Source organism: Gorilla gorilla, chromosome 2 (assembly GCF_029281585.2).
Source record: "Gorilla gorilla gorilla isolate KB3781 chromosome 2, NHGRI_mGorGor1-v2.1_pri, whole genome shotgun sequence".
In the NCBI taxonomy this organism is placed as follows: Eukaryota; Metazoa; Chordata; class Mammalia; order Primates; family Hominidae; genus Gorilla; species Gorilla gorilla.
Window position 1 is genome coordinate 183176207 of NC_086017.1, and position 22567 is coordinate 183198773.

General features: G+C 39.0%; 1 protein-coding gene across 8 annotated transcripts in view; it reads left to right on the forward strand.

Moving 5' to 3' along the window:
* Positions 1–22567, forward strand: part of FNDC3B (fibronectin type III domain containing 3B) — a 361054-nt gene that overhangs the window by 53565 nt on the left and 284922 nt on the right. For all 8 annotated transcript variants that reach the window (XM_031009318.3, XM_063704357.1, XM_055381469.2 and 5 more), the window contains one exon: positions 18966–19104. In XM_031009318.3, the coding sequence (XP_030865178.1) occupies positions 18994–19104 (111 nt within the window). In that variant the 5' untranslated portion in view covers positions 18966–18993. The remainder of the gene's footprint in view (positions 1–18965; positions 19105–22567) is intronic.

The window sequence follows — 22567 nt, forward strand, 5'->3', positions numbered from 1 at the left end:
AGAGATGACATCTTTCTATGTTGTCCAGGCTGGTCTTGAACTACTGGGCTCAAGCAATCCTCCCACCTTGGCCTCCCAAAATGCTGGGATTACAGGCATGAGCCACTGCACCTGGCCAGAATCTTATTTTAGAGACAGGATTGTCGCTCTGTTGCTGAGGGTGAAGTGCAGGGGCATAATCATAGCTTACTACACCCTTGAACTCCTGGGTCCTTGAACTCCTGATCCTCCCACCTCAGTATCCCCACCACACCCAGCTAATTTTTTTTTTTTTTTTTTGAGACGGAGTCTTGCTCTGTCGCCCAGGCTGGAGTGCAGTAGTGCCATCTCGGCTCACTGCAAGCTCCGCCTCCCAGGTTCACGCCATTCTGCTGCCTCAGCCTCCCGAGTAGCTGGGACTACAGGCGCCCGCCACCGCGCCCGGCTATTTTTTTGTATTTTTAGTAGAGAAGGGGTTTCATCCTGTTAGCCAGGATGGTCTCGATCTCCTGACCTCGTGATCCGCCCGCCTTGGCCTCCCAAAATGCTGGGATTACAGGCGTGAGCCACCGCGCCTGGCCCCATCTAATTTTTAAATATTTTAGAGAGTGGGTCTCTTACTTTGTCGCCCAGGGTGGTCTCGAACTCCTGGCCTCAGGCTGTCCTCCCTCTTCAACCTTCCAAAGTGCTGGGATTACTGGCGTGAGTCACTGCACCTGGAAGGAAATACACTAGTATAGCCTTTAAGGTTCAGAAAAAGATCAAAGGCAGTGCTAACTTTAGTGTACTAAGGAATCTTCTGGAGAATTTTGTGAGAATGCACACTGCCTGCTCTTTCTGTTCAAAGGGAGATATCTAGGCCTCCCTTCAGAGATTCTGGTTTAGTAGATCTAAGTGAGAACTGAGGACTCTGGATTTTTAAACAGCTGTATTTGAGATATATTTCACATGTCATACAGCTCATGCATTTAAGGTGTAAAATTTAATATTTTTAGCATATTCATGTCGTTGTGCAACCACCACAACTAGCAAATTCTAGAACATCGGCATTGTGTAACCACCACCACTAGCAAATTCTAGAACATTTTTGTCCCTTCTAAAAGAAACCTCATAGCCGTTGGCAGTTGCTTCCCACCGTCAACCCCAGCCCCAAGCAACCACCAGTCTACTTTCTGTCTACATTTGCCTATTCTGGACATTTCATATAAAGGGAATTGTACATTATGTGGCCTTCTCTAACTGGCCTTTTCTACTTTGCATAATATTTTCAGGGCTCATCTATGCTGTAGCATGTATCAGTATTTTATTCCTTTTTAAGGAATGTATCCATAAAATGGATACATTTAAGCTATGCATCCATAAAATGGATACATTTTTGTGTGTCCATTCTTCTGTTGGATGGTTTCTCCTTTTTGAGCTATTTAAGTAATGCTGCTGTGAATATCTGTGAGGAATCTGCGTTTTTAAACAAGCACCCCGCTTAATTCTGTTGCTGATAGTTCCTGCACATATCTGGAGAAACTCTAACCTGAATGGTTAGTGTTGTAGAATGACTCCCCTCACAGTGCTAAGTCCTCTGTTCCACATCTCTTAGGGGTGCTTCTGCTTGAAGAATCACTGGTCTGTGAGCGAGTGTGTAGTGGCTTAGTGGAAGTGAGGTTCCAGAACTAAATTACATGGTCTGCATGTGCAGGGTAGAGTGGACAGAAGGGACATGACAGGGACAGTAGGCAGAGTAAATGGGTCCTGTACTTTTTCGGAATCTAGTAGTGACTTGACTAGTTCCTGAACTAGGGTGTTGCTGCTGGTGGTGGTAATGGAAAGGAAGGGTCAGAGGTAACAGACTTCATCAAAGGAATACTCTCTTCAGTAATGGTGATTTTAAAATACTCGGCAATTTTTGTTTTTCATTGACTCAGACACAGTTCTGTCTAATTCTGACCTTATCTATTCCTATCATCCTGTTGTTCCAAATAAATGTATTTTTACCAACTGTTTGAGAGAGGAAATCCTGGGATAATTAGCTGAAGGATATAGTGTAATAAAAAAATACCAAGTTTTGATATTTTGAAGCCTCTGATCTACTAGGGATGTTTAGATACAGTACAAGTCTGAGTCAGAGCTGAACTTCTCAAAGTTCTTTTTCAGACTTGGGATTCTGTGATATATTCTGAAACTGAAAATAGCTTCTAGGAGATTGACAGTCCCCACCACCACTGCCCATTGGCGCCACTGGGCCCAAAGTGAAGGGCCTAGAACAGCTCACACCTTTTTCTGAAAGCTATAGCACAGCTTTAGAAGAGAGATTGTCACAGCCAGTGACCCATATCTGGTACTCATAGAGAGGGGTTTTGTTTAATAGGATTACCCTTGACCAGATATCCATGATCTGTTTCACATTTTTCCGTTAGATTATTTGGCACAGATGTGATCAGATTGCCCTTAAGATGCTCTTTGTTCTGTGTACTATTTTTCCCCTCTCCTAACACAAGCATCATTAAAAAAGTCTTGGAGCATTGATAAATCAAAAGATTCTTCTTTCTACCTACTTTATCAAAATCACTATGAACACTTTGGTGTATATTCTTCTAGACTCTTTTCTTTGTTAAAAAAAAAAACCAAAAAAACAAAAACCTAGTTTTGCACAGAGTATCACAGCGTGCACTTCCTTGTTAACCTGTTATTTCCCCCTACAAACAATGTGTTGTGAACACCTTCCTATGTTAGCAGATTGATTTCTACAGCATTTAAAATTGGCTGCAGAGTCTTGCATTGTATGGATAAAATATCTTCCAAGTTTTCACTGTTTCATACTGTGATGTATGTTTTCGTACATTGTTCTAAAATATCTTAAGCCACATCATACATATTGCCAGTTTGGTTCTCTGTGAATTTTACTGGTAACAATACAATCTAGATGCTCAGGGTTAATTAAGTATTCTGGGGCAAAGTGCCATTGAACCTGGTTCCTGGTACATACACTCATTCTGCTTATTGGTTGGGATAGGTTTATAGTTGTGAAATAGGTGCTACAGACAGTTAACATAAAACATCCTGTAGCTCTCAGAAGATAGAAAATGCACCCTTTAACTTTCAGAAACTTGCATACCTGTAAACGTAGAAACAAGGAATTGCATTTTTATTAATTCATGGAATCCAGTCTTCATAATGGAGTTAAATAATTCTATTTAAAATATGTGCACACAATCTAAAAGCATTTTAGTCACTATAGCACCACACAGTAGCCTAATATCATATAAAAAGAAATTGTGCCTCTGAGTGCACAGTGGACATACCTGTTGTATCATCTGTTTTTCTGGTTTATTGCCATCTTTCTGCCAGAGTCCAGGACCCTAGAGGAGAATTTCACCATCTTCTCTGAAGTAAAATGTGATTTAGGAACCAGCTTGCTTATTTTTTAAAGTAATGAGTATCATTGTTATGTATCAAAAATAAAGAAATAGGCAGATTGATTATAATCTGTAGCTCCCTTACTGTAAATTTCAAATAGAAAAGCAAGATTGAGAGGAAATACATCATCATTTTAACAGTGGCTATTTTTGAGTGGTGAGATTATGAACAATTAAACTGTCTTTTTGCTTTTCTGTATTTTCAGATTTCTAGAGTGAACATGTATTATACACTATAATGCATAGGAATGTGGGAATAAAAATATGGGCCAAATATTTTTAAAAGGTATGGGATGAGGGCGGGTGGGCTGGAAAGAACCCATAAAGATAAGAGTGGGTAGTTACTTTTCCACTGTTAAAGAATGAGGCTTGCCAGCTCCTAAGGAAATCTCTGACCCCACCCTGTACTTTTCAAGCAAGAGCTTTTGAAGTCTTTTGTGCTAGTTAGAGACTAGCATAGTTAGTACAGCTAAGTAAGTATGTAACAGATTCTATTATTAGGTTTATCTTTGCTGATTCCCATTTGATTGACAGTGAGTTCTCCACCCAGAAAGTTTGATTTATTTTGGCAGTTGGAAGAGGATTTTATGGAGCACTTGTTATCTAAAAAAAGTAAGGCTGTGGAACCTGCTTCCCCCACCCCTCTTTTTTAGCTGTTTGGGTTGGTCCTAGTGAGCATGCCTAATCTAGGGATTACTCAGCAAACATGACCTTAGGGCTGGTTTTGTAAATGTTACCAAATCTATTACTTAACCACAGATGTTCTTCCATTGTTGTGTCCCACAGCCAGAGTAGAATGGTGACGATTAGTTCTGTGAGACTTGGATAAAACCTGTATTCTTTAGGTCTCTTTGTATGTGGTGGTTTGAAAGTATTTCCTCACAAAAATTTAAACAATCACATGGTGCAAAGTAAATTGAATTAGGTTTTCTTAAAAAAGTTAACATATCATTATACAAATTATAGATGCTCATTGTAGAATATTTTAAAAAATATAGCAAGTTCAAAAGAAAAATATAACTTATTCGTTATTCTATTATCCATAAGTTAAGCATTAACATTTTGGTTCTATTTCATTTCAGTCTTTTAAAAAATTGTGTATACATATATAATCTGACTGTGTAAATTGCACTAAGCATTCTATTGTGAACACTTCCTCATAGTCTTGTTTACTTTTTCTATGTTGTAAAAGCAACTTCCTGACACTAGTAAATGGTATTATTTATGATGGGCATGGATACACATATCTTTTATTTTACAGCAGCTGCCTTAAGTAGACTTCCAGTAAATCCTTGAGATGTATGTATTACTCGTGATATTCTTTATTATTATACCCAAATTGATAGATTAGTAGAACTGGCAGGGGCATTGGTCATGGAATTCAGTCCTTTAATTTGAGAAATGATCCTTTGAGCTGGAGCTGCGAGAAATTTTTTTTTTTTTTAAGAAATGAGAAAAATAAGCCAGAAGAGTTGCCCTTTGCCCAATATTATTAACTTATTTAATGGCCGTAAGATAACACTGTTGGAAGCAGCTGCCTCTTTTCTTGTACAGGTTGGGAAGTTGGGGTATTGAGAATTTAATCAACACATTTTTTTAAAGAACCAGGTTGTACTTCCTTACATGCTCAAGTATGGAGGAAAAAGCCAAACCCTGAGGCTAGTAGTTTAGTATTGAATTGCCAAAATCTATTTATTAATTTCATTTTTCATTCACCAGTTGATTTGATGGCATGTGTAAGCAGTCACCATTGTCTTGATTTCCTGCATGTACCTGTACAGAAGTCATTGTTAACATGATACTACGGACAGTAGATGCTTTTCTAGTTGAGGAGTTAAAATAATTTTTTGGCTTTGCAGTTAAACACAGTGGTCGGTATTTAAGGTATTTAAGGAATCGGTATTTAAGGAATCAGTGGAGTTATGAAGTAATATTTGAAGTTTTGATTTTTTAAAAATTGCACATTCAATGTTAACACCTTTCACTTGGCTTTGAAAAAGCAGTAGATTCTTGGGAGTACTTTCCAGAATATTTGAGAAAAACAATTATGGCTTAGTATTTTTTTTTTTTAAAGAAAAACAAAGCAATACCCTGAGAGATTATCTAGAAAAATGAAATGGAATTGTTGAGTTTCCCCTTCACCTTGGGAAGAACTCGGGGGAATGATTGTGAACAACACTGGCTTTGTTGACCCTGAAGTGCAGGCAGTTAGGGCCTGTGAACATGGCATTTATAGTGGTCCACCATCCTTACTGCCTTGGAAAATTCTTTCTGGAATGGCAGAGGTGCTCTTTGCAAGGCGTGCTTCCTGTGTGAGTACCTATTGTGGAGTCCTCGGTTGAATGGGAGGTTTGTGAGAAGTGGTTTCCCACCAGCACACAATGCTGCCTCTCGGCAGTGTAAATACACATTCCACTCAGGGTCAGGCTAACAGTGACTGGCTAGAGCAAACGCCTTTGCAAAGAAAGATATTTTGGAGTTCCATTTATTTATAGCGGCCAGTGGAAAATTAATATGCTTGTTAAATCTATTTTTAAAAATGAAAGGGAAGTCTCTCATCTGTTTGTTGAATGCAAATCAATTAGCTGTGGCATATTTTGATTTTGCTAATGTGTTGCTCTAGGAACTGAATTTCAATGTCCTACTAATTCCTTTGTCTATATTTGAAACTTGAGGTTCTCATTTTAAAAGTTCTCTTTATGCTTCGGAAGACTTCTTTTGGGTTCTTTGATGAAAGACATAAATAAATGAATGACCCTAGAAAATACTAGATCAAATCATGGCGGGACTTAAAATGGGCTCATTGAGCAGTAAATGAAGGTCTAGAGATCAGAGCAGATATGATTCTTCCTTAAGAACGGCAACACAATATTATTTGTCATTACTTCCTTAGTGTTTGATTATTTGCTTTGAATCTGGGGCATGAGTCTGATTACAGGAGAGATTGCACGGGGATCCCCATCTAACAGGCCTGGATTTATGGGTGTCAAGTCTCCACCTCCGCTGTACTCTGCTGACAGCCCCAGCAGGAAGCACCTGGCCCCCAACATCAGTTTTCTTAGCCCTCCAGCCTGCTTTTCTGCTCTCATGATTTACCAAATGAATTTGCCTCACAAATGTTCTCTAATGAGTGTGGCATAAAGTCCTGGAGAGAGACATCTGTGATAGAATTAGAATACCTCTTAATTTGGATTAATTTGTTCTTCCTTTAGAGCCTGTCAGGTGAACTCTAGTTGTATAATAGAAAGTATAAAGGAGGGACAGCAATCTATTTTTTTATGTTTTTACATATAACTTGCTTGTATGGAGCAACAACTCTCAAAGTGTCGTCTGGGGGACCCTTGGGTACTCCTAAGACCCTCTTGGGGGTTCATGACATCAAAACCATTAATAATCCTAAAATGTTACTTGCGTTTTTCATTCTGCTTCTTTGAGTTTATTGGTGACATTAACTGAAAAATATTTTGTTTGTGTCTTTTGTGTTCATATAAGGAGAAGTACTAAAATTGAATTGGAGAACATGCCTTTTGTACCAAAGCTGAAATTTAAAAAGATTTTTCTGGAAAAATTTTAAAACCCGTTAATGAATTCCTTAAATTTAGAATTTGTGTAACTTCAGCACAGAAGAGTGTCTTGCACAGAGGAGAACCTAAATAGGTATTTCTTAAATAAATGGATGTAGCTGCTTACTTTTTCTTAACAAATTGTATTAGTATAAATTAATGTCATTGTTCACAGGCAGTGTTTAGAATATAGGCAAGCACCATGCTTTCAAACACTGAAATTCACCTATTTGCATATAAGCCATATATATACCAATTATCATTCTTATCTATTAAATAAAACAAATCTCCTTAATTCTCTGGTGTGCGACAGTTTTCTGTCGAGAGAAAATATTTTTCTAGAGAATTTTGCATTTTTATGTTTTCGAAATGTTTATCTGAATTAGTAATATGACTATATACATACTTTATATTAAAATTTTATCATAATGAGCTAATCTGAAATAGTAAATAGATATTCCCTTACACGGTATGTCTTTGCACCTGCTAATTTGTTTGTTTGTTAACTGTTGTCATTTCATGTGAAATTTCTGTTTCGGTCTCCTCTGAGCTCTAAGTAACACCTGGTATTTGCTTTATGTTCGGTCACATTAAGTGAAAAACAAAGCTGCTTATGAGAATGTCATTAAATGTAATATTTCTCAAGAAATAACTTGCCTTTAGTTAATAAAAAACAGTTCTAAACTGATTTTCAATGTATCAGACAGTGTTCTTACTGATTTCCATCCCCCCAACCATGCAGGAGTGAGAATCAGATAATTTTTTGAAAAAAATATTTGAACCAATATCTACAATTGCTTATGTCAGAAATCTTTGAAATATATATTTAAGTATAAATAGGAGGAACTGTCAGTGATGTTTAATGGTACAGATTCTTTTCCTTATAATGAATGTTTTATAACATCGGTTCAATTAAACAAAACTGAGTGTGTAAAATAAACATGATTGAATTCCATACGAGCTGATTAAACAAAAAATTTTAGTATTCTCCTGGCTGATCAGAAATGAAGGTTAAGGCATGGGGTATGTTTTGAAGACAAATTCACCTTCTGCAACACCTGTCAGATTTCAAAGTCTAGAAAAGAGGCCACAGCTGGGAAACCAAATTTAGACATTGGGGCTTATCTCAGATGAAAGGTTTCGTAGAGCATGGAGGTCTGTTGACTTTGTGTGGTATTTCGTCAGAAGTGTCCAATGCAGATTCGATTTTAGTTAATTGAGTATAACATTTCATTGTAATGCTATTTAACCTTATGCCTTTATTTCTAGAACCCTAGGATTCTAGCACAGTGCCACCACAAAGTGGGTACACAGTAAATATCTGGTTAACACAATGGTTGATTACCTTTTTTCAAGTTCTTTTGTTTGATGTTATTTTATAAGGTACCTTTCAGCTAGGTCCTTCTTTTGGAATATTGTTATTATTAAAGGGAGAAGGCTTCAACCTGCTTTATACTTATTTTACAGTAGTTACTTAAAATTAATAGAATCTTGAAACTCTTTGTACCAAAGATATTACTCTAGCAGTCTCTTCATCAATAACTTGCTGCCCTTCTTTGGAAATAATTTTGCTTTTGTGTTTAATCATGGCACATTTCATTAAAATCACCATGGAAGACATAACTTTAGCAATTTATAATTTGGTTTCTGCTAGTTTTTTCCCCCCTCTAATTTTAAACCATCTAGGCTAAATGGTAGTATAATGGATTTGCTTCATCTTCCTTAAGCTACTTTAAAATGTGCTCTAAAAATTATTAAGTCTGCATTTTGGTAAGGAAGCACCAAAAACTCAATTGTAGCCTTTGTGGAGGGGAACCAAGCACTCCTTAGGAGGGAGATGTACTCCCGTGGGTTGTCTTTGAAAGTTACCTTTTGATACCTTTTCTGTTTTGTACCATGTGCTTGTTTTATCTAGTCTTTAAAACTCACTAACCTATATATAAATTTTAGCCAGCTCTTCTACTTGGGTTTTGTTGTCAGATTCTTAGATGTTACAATTAGCTCGCTAAGAGCATGGACTTTTTATTATCACTTTCTGAGTCTCTTTGGGCAAATTATTTCTTTAGCCTTAGTTGCTATATTTGTAAATGGACAATACCAACTACTTCATAGGATGTTTTGATGCTAGGTAAGAATTAGTGTGCAGGTGCCCCAAACAGTGCCTTTGCCCCAGCAGGCTGAAATAGCAGCTTCAAAGCTCTTCCTCCACATCTTTCCAGAAAGCAATCAGTTGTTTGGTGCTTGCAACACATTTTTGTTTTCTTCTATTCAAGGGGGTTATGCATGTCTCTTAGGTGCCCAAATTGATGCACAAATGTGAATTTGATTCGTAATAGATCTCTACAAATAGAACAATAAAATACATTTTGGATCTTATTAAAGGGCTATCTGGAAGTCATGTACTTAAGCAGCCGTATCATTCATATTATACATAAAGAAACTAAGACACAGAGAGCTTACATAGGAAGACCTTGAACCACAGTCCTGAAAAGCAGTGGGACCTGTCAAAGTGCTGTGGGGTGCCAGGCAGGTGTAGTGCCCAAGGGCTGGGCAAGGGCTGGGTAAAGCATGAGCTTCTGGCGCTGGAGAGGAGGAGCATGTGTTCTGACTTCCTGTCTCTTTCCACCTCCCCGTGCAGATTAGAATTAGACTTCCTCAAGGGGCTTTAGAAGTGATGTTTTTCACTATCTGACTACAGTTCTGTAGACTTTTCTCTCAGTGTCTTACAGAAACACATAACATTTCAAATTTCACTGAAAATATATATTTTCAGTTATTCCCATGTTTGGATGCTGTGACCAGGTTAGCTTGGGTATGTGTGAGAATAAGGGCTCATAACTTTGGCATGTTTCCTTGTAGATACTTGACTGTCATCCTTGGGATGTCAGGGTGTGAGGTGTATTGTGATATGAGTGTACCTGGAATCTAAGTGTTCTAATAAAAATGGTTAATTACGTCTGCAAGCTTGTGTAAATACCACTTAAAAACAACGAACAAAGCAAACGAACCTTTGGTTGGTAAACTTTTTTTGTAGATAAGCCCCCTTTCCCTTTTAGTTAATATTTGCAAAACTGAGCTGGTATTATGTGAGGATGTGGATCTGAGGTCAAGAGATTGTGTATATATAGTGATGTAATTTTTTTCCATTTAGTTTTTATGTTTCTGTAAAATTTGGGGTATGTCGGGCTGCTGTGGAAGCAACCTCTTTATATTAATAGGGGTTTACAGAAGCAGCCTCAAATTACATGTAATTTTTACTCATAATCCTTATATATATGGATTTTTCTCCCTGAGAAAATAGTGCTTTCCTGTACATTAGATTTGAGTTCAGACATGACTCTGCTTTGCCAAATTTAAAATTATGCCAAGCCAAAAATGTTTAAAAAGCATCTATGGATTCTTGAAGGCAGGGCCTATACAATAGGGACATCCATCCGCTTTTTGCACTTAAGGGCACAGTGGATGGTTCCTTTTGGCTTGTTGCTCGAACCTAGTATTTATTTTAATCTGAAGTGGTGGTGTTTTTAATCTAAAAAACTCAGTTTCACAGGATTTCTCTGTGGATTTAAATGCTCCCAACTAAATCTTTTATGCTTATAATTGGATGTAAAACGCAAGAATGTTTTTAAGGTTAAGAACTTTTTCAGACAACTGTGATTTTACTTCACTAATGAACACATATCAGACAAGAAGGCAAATTCCAGACTGTTTGTGCCTCAACCAAGCAGCTGGGCACATACCTCCAGGTACTGCTCATGTCTCAAGAGGTTTTTCTGCATGAACAATTATCACCACTCCTTCTTTCCTTCAAGTGGCAAGCCATGGCAAGAGTCTTTCTTGCACAGCTGTATAGAACTCAGCTGTAAAATTAGATTTTATTGGCATAAAAACACAGTGATTATCAGCACTGTGTGCTCAATACATTCTTTTCTCAACATTTTACTTAGATTCTTCCTTTTATGCAGAAGGCACAAGCTGTACTTAAATGAAGGAAACAGGTTTTTAGAAGTTTTTTTATGTGTCTTTTTTTAAGCTTTAGTTTAATCAATATTAGGTATGCAGGGTAAGCAATTGGTATTGAAGGGAGGAAACATACTCCCTTAAGATCAGAAAGGAACCTTAAGGGCTAATCTATAATATTGTCATTTTATAAGAGGAAATTAATTACTGAAGTTCAGAGCTAATTATTTTATTGACAAATCCCAGATTAGAACTCATGTTTTCCAATACTCAGTGCTGGGGCCTGTCCACTGTAGTTTTTTTTTTTTTTCCGAAGTTTTTTTTAGCAGAGGGGATGTGAAAAATTCTAATAACAGTTCTTAGTCCCTCTCCATATCCTTTTTTTGTGCTACTTAATTTGATTTTTTAAAAAGCAAAGGGGAATGTTTGCCTGAAGTGTACAGGAGCGATTAGCTCAAGGAAAAGCACTAAAACAACCTCTAGGTTTCTCCTGTCCAATGGCAGTGTCCCACATCAGGTTCATAATGGCGACATGCTAATTCCACATGGGCAGAGCCAATGCCAAGGCATTGGTGTAGTGTTACTGGGAAGAGAAAGAAAAGCCATATTCTCACAGTAGCAGGGAAGTGGTCAAAACAGTCAGGTGTGTGTTGATGGATGAGCAGATTTTCCCAGAATTTCAGAGGTAAAGAAGATCACATTGTGTTTCTATTTTGTTTTAATGAAATTTTTTTCCTTTTGTTGATGCTGTTGGTGTTTCCATGGTTATTATCAAAAGCAGTTTCTGGTTTTGCTGAAAGGCTAGAAATGACAACTATTTTCAGAGTTTCTAGGTCTTGAAACATCAGTCAGCCTTTCAAAGCCAGCATTGATCAAGAAGGAAAGAGGTTTTTCTAATGAGGAAAATAAAATAGTAAATGATACTTTGACATTCCATTAGTTGTAGGAATGTGTGCCCCAGCTGACTACCTTGCTTTGCTCTCTCTCTTTCCCTCTCTTTTCTAAGTTTTGCTAATAGTAAAACTTAGGAAGTACACATTTAGGAAATTGTCTGTCCTTGTGACTGATGGCATTTATACATAAAGGCCACCCGGGGTGTATGGGGGGAGGTTCATGAATGCAGTTTTTCTTTTTTCTGTGTATATGATTCCGTATCAAATTTTAACTTCTAGATGTTTATTTTTTTAACTGCAGTCAAGGCACAAACCAGTGTAAATCAGCTGCACAAATGTATGTCATAATAAATTTTTATTAGGTTTTATATTGGAAGCCATTTAGAAACTAGTCTTATAATCACTCATAAAACATTAGCTATCTTATTGTTTTACAAGAGTATGTAGAGTATAGTAATTTCTTAGTAACATCCCAAACCCGTCTTTCTCCAAACACAATACAGCAGAGCTGTGTTTTCTGTGATTCAGTAAGTCAGACTGCATTTTGAGTATTCATGTGGTTTTCCCCACCCCCCTGAATCAGAAATTTTTTTTCCCCATTATTATTGTTTTCTTAAAAAAAAAAAAAAAAAAGATGGGGTTTCGCCATGTTGCCCACACGGGCCTTGAACTTTGGAGCTCAAGCAGTCTGTCTGCCTTGGCCTCCCAAAGTGCTGGGATTACAGGCATTTTATTACTGTTATACAAATGGCCAGGATGTTTCTCTGCTGTATTTTCTGAAACTTGACCCACTATAGATTCTCACTATTAGAGGTCAGTGGGTATTTTTAGTAGAGAAGGAAATTTTCATGAAGTACGAATTGAGCTGATTTTACTAATGTGTCTGTGACAATGTATTTTTCAGGCTACAGAACAAGCATGTAGCAAGCAAAATGTTTACATGTTGTTATGTTTAAAGTGTGTGAAGGTGATTGGTTAATCTGTGTTGGAAAATCTGTGTACTCCAAAAGACTTTATGGAGTACATGGAATCACTGTTAACTATAGTGATATGAATTCTGATATTATTTTCAAGTTGCTTTATGGGTCCTTGTATTTGATGGGTTTTGAATTGGAGTATGGAAGTGAAGAGTTAAAACTGAACACATACATTCTACTTGCTTGTTATGTTACTCCATCAACCTTTTTTTTTCTTTTTTTTTAAAGAGACAGGGTCTTGCTATGTTGCCCAGGCTGGACTCAAACTCCCTGGGCTGAAGCCATCATCTTGCCTCAGCCTCCTTCCTGAGTAGCTGGGACTACAGGTGTGCACCACCACACCCAGTTTTCCACTGACCTTTTTAAACACTGCTCCAGGATAGTCAAAGTTAGTGGGAGGTCTCATTAGGGTGCTGGTGAAGTGGGCCTGGGAGCCTCAGCCTGGCTTGTAATTAAACTCAGGGAATCAATTCCTCTCATCCAGGCTGGCCTGGTGGGTTTTGTTCTGATGGGTATACTTTGTTCCTTTTGGTACTGTTATGTTTCTTTTTCTCTTGTCATTTGAAATTAATTTGCATACTGTACTGCTAACTCACATCTTGAATTAATGTAAGGAAATTTGGGTCATTGGCCCTCAGAGTGAGGACCAGGACATTTTGTTATTAATTTGAAGGCCAGTTTCACAGACTTAAAAACTCTCCCAGCAGTGATTAGGGCTTTGGCTTTAAGTTAGACATCCTTCCTAGTATATAATTGCTTTGGCCCTTTGCAGGTGGGGCTGCAGTTCTCTTCTGCGAATCGTTGTTTTTCATGAATTTGGCCTGTGTGTTTCTTAGTATAGGCTGGGACCAAAGTACCATGGAAAATCTTTTTAGACTTGGAGAAGAGGAAGCAAAATAAGAAGAAAAAGGAATAAGCTAGTTGCCTAGAGAAATGCAAAAACTGAAGATCTTTTGTAATATTCTTTTAAAGTTTTCTTTAAAAGCTTTGGGGACATATTTGGGTGGAATTAATGTCTTACTAACAGTGAGGATCTGTTCACTCTGTTTCCAGAGTGTCCTGCCCCAAACCCTGCGTTTGAGCTCAGGGGTTGTTGGAAATGCTGGGTCTTGCTAGAAGGTAACCAGTGGCTTGCTTTCTTAGGGGAGAGGGAAGTTAATCACAAGTGCCCACGTGGCAGCCTTTCCCTGTCAATCAAAAGAATAGAACTAGCTGGGTGTGAAGCACTTGCGGTTTTAGTGTTATGTGTGGTTAGGGGGAGAGGTTGTGAGGGCCTGTGGTTGTTACCAAATTCTTTGAAATGGAAGTATGGGTACGAACAAAATAAAGAATAGGAGAGAAACCCTGGTGCTCTGTGTGGGGGAAAGAAAAGTTCATAGAATTCGACAAATAAATGCGTTGTAGTAGAGATGATCTATTTTCTGTTTTTTTTTCTTATTAGTTTTGCAGTGCATTTCTTCATTTGTAAAGGGTAGTTGATTTCAAGAATGGATTCATGATCACATCTCCGTGGTGTGTTGGGGGACAGTGTGGATGTGGTACAGCCTTGACCAAAATGCCTGAGTCCTGTGATAGATTTGGCCAGCTCAGATACACATCTGTCTAGGGAAGAAGGAACCCAGACCAAGAAGATGAGTGTTAGTTAGGGTGGTTTCTACTGAGACTTTTTGACTAAGATGAAAATGAGTTACAGTGCGGTTATCCAGAGATCACACATCTGGCCTGCTCAGCTACCTTCACAGCTGATAATCAGCTGGTGGTGAAAAGGAAGACCGCACAAAGTGCACGAGGAACTTCTGAAACTGTACTCAGGAACCCTCTCTGTGTGTGTATGTAACTGACAATCTGGCTGCTCAGCCCAAAGAAAATTTAAGACAGCAAATTTAGGAAAAGGCCCTGAGACTGGAGGGAGTGTGGTTAATGAAGAAAAGAGAAAGGAAAAAAAACATTAAAATTAAGCATAAGAACTTATTGGGAGGCCGAGGCGGGCGGATCACAAGGTCAGGAGTTTGAGACCAGCTTGGTCAACATAGTGAAACCCTGTCTCTACTAAAAATACAAAAAATAGTTGGGCATGGTGGCACGTGCCTGTAGTCCCAGCTACTCGGGAGGCTGAGGCAGGAGAATAGCTTGAACCCAGGAGGCGGAGTTTGTGGTGAGCTGAGATCACACCACTGCACTCCATCCTGGGCAATAGAGTGAGACTCTTGTCTCAAAAAAAAAAAAAAAAAAAAAAAACTTAAGTAGAGGTGGGGTGATAATAGCTCTGTATATGTAAGGTCAGAATGTTTCAGTAACATCCTCATCCATCACCTTGTGACTGAACACAGTATTCTTATAAACTGTCCTGAAATCCCTAAGAAAAAAGCTGTGGCCAGCCTGCTCTTTAGTGAAGAACATGTGTAATTTCCATTCGCAATCATTACAAACAAATAGAGTAAGCTTAAGCTTTAGTTCTTAAAGTTAACTGTATGGATGAAAGCCTTCCACATCCATTGCTTCCTCTTTTAATTCCACTGAAAAGCCTTGTCGGCTTTCATCAGGTAGGTATTCCTGAGGTCTCCTCACAGCTGAGTTGAGCCACCCTGTTGAGAGTTAAGTCCACGTGTAGTTTTGTCTCAGTTACTGGTTAAAACAGAGGAGGTTCACTTTTGGGTTGCTGTGACCATAGAGTGATGACTGCTCATGACAAGCCTTCCCAGGCTTCCTGGCCTGACTTAACCTGCTTTAACTGTTGATGGTTTTGCAATGTGGTTTCCCCAATTCACAACCTGAATCTGTGACTTTCTATTGGGAACACTCACTACGTTTCCCTTTTCATGCCTGGGGAATAACCAAAAAGATACTACTGTGAACGCTAAGTTTTATGTTTTCATGCTTTTTTGCTTTTCCTCCTTGCCTTTTCTCTAGTCTGTTTTCTATGGAGCATAGACTAAGTCATTTCTATTCTATGATCATTTTAAGGGACAGCTTGGCAGGCAGTTGGCTTTTAAGTAGTTGGGCAGTTCCTTGCCTCGAAATAATTCATTTCTTTGTATGTCTCTTGCATTCTAGGCAAATAAAAGGTACTCTCTGTGTGTGCATGGAGCACAGAAATGGGGATTTAAACATCGTTGGCTGCATGTAGGCCCCATCTAGCTGAATCTGTTACCTTATATTCTTGTCAGGATGAAGTCTGGTTTATCTCTGGTGAAACTGTTAGGGATTACAAAGAAGGCCTTGGATTCTAGCAAGCTGGTGGCTGAGGGAAAAGATCAGCAATACTGGTTATGGCTAAGTGAGACTGCTGGGCTCACAGTGGCCTTTATTCACTTTTATTATTTCTTCTGTTTTCTCCATGATCAACGGTGTGACTGTTGGGTGGTTGAGTTGAAACTTAGGAGTGTATGATGTTCATATGTTCCCACTTTATCTTTCTCAGGAGTGTTTGTACATACAGCCTCCCTGTCTCCCCTTCCTCCATCCCTTCCCAGTCATTTCTAGTAACCACTGAGCACTGTATGAGGTGGAAAGTCCATCATGTAGTAGAGAAAAAGATTCAGGCATGTCACCTAAAGTTGTCTATGAAGTTTTCAAAAGCAAATATAATGATCTCCTTGTGCCAGTGGACTTCTTTGGTTTATTTGCGGGGCAAAATGCCTTATGAAAAGAGATGGTTTTGCACATCTATGTCAGTCCCCATACTCTTCTATCCTTCTCCTGTAAGGCCTTTGTGGGCCTGGGTCTGGGGGATCCATCTACCTTATCCCACACTTGCAGAACCTGGAGTTAATGCCCTGCTTAGGACTTGACACCTGTGCTTAAGAGTGCTATTTAGCGGGGTTGGATTGCTACGTCTCATTGACAGCAGTCCTGTTAGTTAACACAATGCCTACCAGAAGGTTAGAATTGTTGGTGTTAGATGTGTTGTTGGTGTTCAGACATTCTTCGGTACTAGAGACAGGAGACCAGGAATGCCTAAATATTGTACCAGATCACAACTGTCTTCTCTTACTCAGTTCAACCTCCCCATTCCCTCACAGGACTCACACAAGAAACAATGAGAAATAGGAACAAAGTAGCACCATTATTTGGATTTGAGCTGCAAATCCAAGTGTTCAAAACTTTGGTTAGATGGGTTGGACCACATGGAGTATAGACAGCTTCAGCCCAAAGCAGGTCCTAAGGACCCTCATCTCCCTCCCATTTGAACTCTCTAAACCTGTATCATTATTTACTGTATGCTGGCCTAATAGAAGGACCTATGGAGGCTGAAGGGACCTAGAGTGAGGCCCTGAAATGGGTTTACTCCTCTTGCCTTGTTGGATAAGACAGAAGAGGTTCTATCCTTAGGCTCACCTGTGAGATGTCAGAGCTATGCCAAGCAGGAGAGGGCTTTGGCACTCGCTAATGTAGCAGAGGGGATGCAGAGAAGACACAGAGCCACAGTCTGCACCACAGCCTCAGTAGCGAGTGCTCAAGGAGGAGGGAAGAAAAGGTGAAAGTGCTTCTCCACCCTTAGATCCTTATACTCAGACCCCCTAATGTAAATTACCACCCTGTTAATCCAACCTGCGATTTTGAAGAAACATTAAATAAGATATCATACTTAGCACTTTGGGAGGCCGAGGTAGGTGGATCACCTGAGGTCATGTCAGGAGTTCAAGACTGGCCTGGCCAACATGGCGAAACCCTGTCTCTACTAAAAATATGAAAATTAGCCAGGCATAGTGGTGCGCGCCTGTAATCCCAGCTACTTAGGAGGCTGAGGCAGGAGAATCGCTTGAACCTGGGAGGTGGAGGTTGCAGCGAGCTGAGATCATGCCACTGCACTCCAGCCTGGGCAACAGAGTGAGACTCCATTAAAAAAAAAAAAAAAAGATAGGCCTGTGTAATGTCATCAATTTGAGAAAATAGCCATTTTTCTCTTATGCATTATTAGTAAGATAAAGTATATTAGGAATGAAATTGAAATAGACATTAGATTTCTTCTCCATCATTTGACCTGTTCATAGTTCAAACAATTAAGTCATGATAGTGTCAACAGGGATTATCTTAGTTTTAATTGTAAAAGAATCTGTTTTCTTTCATGAGGATAAACTATCAGGCTTTGGGCTTGGTACTTTTATTTGCTTAGGAACTGAGTAATTGCCTCATAAAACAGCATGATGGTACTATTAACACCGAATTATAAGACCTGTTATTATAGAATTTGCTTTTCTAGTTGGGATAAGAGTTCGTTTTTTGGTGCTTAAAATAATTAGTTTCTCCAAATGGGTGTATAATAAACAGGTAAAATTTTGCCTATTTAAAGTAAAAATGTTTATAATCTCTTGGGTGGCTTTTATATATCTTTTGATACTTCCAAGGGAGGACTTTTTTTGGGTGGGATGGAGGGAGGAGAGGTATGCTTGACGTTTAGAGTGGAGGTGTTGAAGAATAAGTATTTTATTTCTGTCATATCTACCTGAGACATATTTGAGGCAGTTATTAACAATTTTGCCCCATTATTTTGTCTGATTTGAATATTATTAAAGGGTTCATTGACCAAATGTCCTTGAATTTGAAATTTTGGGGACTCTATTATGAATGATAAATTTAACTGTGAGCTATATGGCAATTTGTTCCTGAGATCATTTAAAATTGTGTGAGAGCGTGTGTGTGTATTTATATTTGTTCGTTTATCCTTCTTTGTCCATCTTTGCCATGTATTTTGGGCATAATTGGAGAATAAACACTTCTTAAGGAACAAGTTATAATTGTAAATAGGAATTAACTGTTATTTTCCTTCTATTGTATTGCAAAGCTAAATGATGGTGGCAGATACCACTATGGGATGAAAGTAGGCTTTGTGTTATTTTGAAAATGTGTATGAATTTCATTAGAATAAATGGAATAAACAGAATAGCAACAATGGAATCTACCTTTAAGCCTGACTGAACAAGTTGCCCTGGATATATCTGAGATACAGGAAAGTTATGTTCACATGGCCAGTTAGAGATTCTGGTCTTTTGTCTCCTAGTTCAGGCTATTTCTGTGCCTTTGTTCTACCCCTCTTTGGGGCCTGACATAATAATACAGGGCTCTCAAATTAGAATAACTTGGGTTTCATGATGGAGCACTTAGATTGTTATGTGACTTGTTATGTTACAGGTGATTTTTGTGGTCCTGAGTCCTTTTTAAAAAGTGGTGGTTCTCTTGCAGGAAGCCAGTTGAGGGAAGTTCTCCATGAATGTACGTCACAATGATGATGACCGACCAAATCCCTCTGGAACTGCCACCATTGCTGAACGGAGAGGTAGCCATGATGCCCCACTTGGTGAATGGAGATGCAGCTCAGCAGGTTGGTGTAGGAAGAGGGAAATTTAAGTCAAATTGTCTAAGTGGGAAACAGTAACACAGTATTTGATTTATTTTGGGATTCAAAGATTTGTGATTTCAAACCTTAGCGTTTCTAGAGGTAAGTGTTTTTGTTGTAGAAATACTGTATCGTTTTTTAAAATATCGTGATTTTACAGAACAAAAATCTTCCCTCATTCAGTTTGTATTCTTGAAGCATTGAAAAATGGATGACTTCTGAAATGAGTCATTTTCAGACTGCGTAAAAGTCTTCGAAATAAAATGACTGTTTATTCATGCTGTATTATGCTTGACTAGTTTGCTTGGTTGGCCAGAGCTGCATGCTCAGAGGGTCAGGTTTTGGCTTCACACAGGAGTGATCTCGACAAGACACGTAGGGCAGTGTGAACCCACCCTTGCTCCTGGAATAGTCCTTCCAAATGTGTAGCTCATAAAATCATGGTACTTATTTTCTCTGAATCTCCTTTGTCACTAGTCACTGAACATTGTGGAATAGAGTTATTTGTGAACTCAGTCAAGTAGCACTTGGGGGAAACAATTTAGACAGTAAGTGAAACTTTAAAAAATTATTAGGGATTGAACTATTATCTCTAACATTAATTAAAAATTTTTATTACAACAGTTGGGCTTGCGCAGTCTTACAACTAGATATTTTATCTTTGTACATCCTTCAGAAGCATAAAAGCGAATTTTTATTTTGTGAAAAGTAGAATTGGGAGCAATTGCTTGGAAAATACCCAAAATATATTAATAGTTCAAATAAGTTAATATTTATTTGATGTCAGTACATGCCCCCTGCTCTAATCTATCATACAGTATATCCACACTCTGTCTATCGTAGTATATTCTTTGCATATACTTGGTTGGAGCTGACCTTGCTGCTTAATAATTTATATTATTTTCACCTGCATTGCACTATGAACCTCTTAAGAACAAAAAATATATAATAGGTGCTCAGTAAATGTTTGTTAGTTGAATGCATTTCATGTCTTCTCACCACTGATGCAGATAACTCCCTTCCTGATTCCTCAATCTCTTCCTCTGCTGGATTACTTCCACCAACATACAGTAGTATCTTTTATCTTAAAAACATAAACACCTGCATCTCTCCCCACCCAATAAAACAAAACCTCCTCAGTTGATTCCACATCCCCTTCCAGTTGCTACCTTCTGTTCCTTTTTCCCTCTTTGGCAGTATTTCTCCACTTCCTCTCCTTCCTTACCGCCCACTTTACAGTCTTCACTCTGTGTTCTCATCTTCCTCTTCAGTCTTTAGCATGTCCTGTTGGCTTTATCTCAGGAGTGTGTGCTGAATCCATACTCTGCCGTATCCACTTCACTTCCACTACCACTGCTGGACCCCGTGCCATCATCTCACTAGGGTAGGACAGGACAGCCCTTCTCGCTGGTCTCTCTGCTTTCTCTTTTGCCCCACCAGAAAGCATTCTCCACATAGATCCTGAGGGATCTTTTCCAAATAAAAACTTTCTGATGTCATTGGCCTACCTCAGGCCACGTTCTTACACCTGGAGTGAAATCCAATCATGCTGCCTGGCTGCCAGCCTTCCGTGTTAGTGATGGCCTCTCTCTCTGTCATTCTCTGCCTGCTCTTCTGCTCACTGTGCTCAAGTAGTTCGTGGGAAGGTTGCAGAGTGTTGTGGATGGTTTCAAGATGCAGTGTTTGGTCTCCCAATTAAAAGAATTACTAATACAAAGAAAAAAAAAAGACAAGGTATTTAGTCAAATGTGAGTAAACTTGGAAAATGACTTAGGTCTCTCAGATTTGGTTACCTCATTCCTATTTGCCTGTGTAGCCAAGAGACCTGAGGCCACCCATCCATGTTGTTGTACACCATGTTTATGTTTTGTTGATTTCTCCCACATGTCTGTAATTCAGCTTGCCCAGCAGGCTACGTGGCATTTCCCTACCCTGCATATCTTACCTCAACTCTAAGCAGAAGCTGCTTAACAATTTTGGTTAATAAAACCATATTTTCAAAGCTGGATGAGGTGGTGCATGCCTGTAATCCTAGCTACTCAGGAGGCTGAAGTAGGAGAATCCCTTGAGCCCAGGAGTTTGAGACCAGCCTGGGCAACAAAGTGAGACCCCATCTCTAAAAAGAAAAAAAAAACAAAAACCCGCATTTTTATTAAATCTTTTTTTAATCTTATTAAAGCTTTCTCTAAAGCTAATAAGAAGAATCTGTTAATGTATCTGTTTTATAAATAGTCAAAATACTCAAGCTTTATGAAAAAGTGGGGGTACACTTAAAAAATCTCACAAGAAGGAACTATTTGTCTTTTTAATTAGTAAATATGTTTGTGTTAGAAGCATTAACATCCTTGGTTCCAAGCTATTACTTGGCATTAACTCTAACTTTTCCTTAATGGGCAAAATTGTTAAGTGGGTAAAGTGCGTTAGAAATGTCCCTCTCAGTAGGACCAGCCCAAGATTTACCATGCTTTATCATTGCCTCTGCGTCACTGGGGCTCAGCCTAGGCAGTGGCCTCTGTGCCTGACATTTTTCTTCCTCATTCTGCTCCCAGAGTCTCCATCTTGTGTCTCCTCATTCTTTCAAGCCTCAGTTCTTTCCTTTGGGTTCTAACATTTAGCATTGGCCTAGGTGTGCATGGTAGAGGCTTGGGGCCTGTGTGTTGAACCCAGGTGAAGGCACAAGGGGAAGACAGAGTGAAGGAGAAGGAAAACCAAAAGTGGCAGAGAAACACAAGAGGATGTAGGGAAAGGGGAGAGATAGAGGGCCATTCAAAAGAACAAAGAACAAAGGTGAGTCTCCAAGACAGGATCCCAGAGTGTGGGGCTGCATGAGTTTTGAATGCTTGCTTTGGGCACCTGCTGATATTTGCTGCCTGCCCTTAAGAGCCTGCGTAATGTGGTGCTCAGGTGGTTCCATGTTAAAGGATCAGGCTACAGCGGACATACCAGAGAAATGGATCTATACGAATGTTTTCTGAGGCTTTTACTGTGCTTTCTCACTGAAGGCAACACCTTTTCATCTTAATAAGAACCTTTTGCAGGCACAGGATTGACTCTAGGGGTGGACATTGCAGGCACTGTACAACAGACCCTCGGCGGTGGCATCCTAAGGTATGTGGCACCTCAGCCACCTCTCACATCATACAGTTGTTAAGGGCCATCCCCTGGCCATAGGGTTCTGCCTCTGAATATCTGTTAGGAGTGTGTATGGTGAAGCTTACCTTGTATGTATTTACAGGGTTCTTAATACTTTGCAGCTGTGCAAAGGACATTCTAAACATTTCTATATATGCAAAAGAACTACCACAGTTATGAGAAAGCTCTGCAGTTCCCACAGCCCTCCTCCTTCTGATTTCTGTTCTGCTGGTTTCTGGATGTAATTAGGACTAGTTCTTGGCAGGATTCTCTGTTGCGTTCTGGCTCTCTAAATAAGACACACTGTTAATTTTCA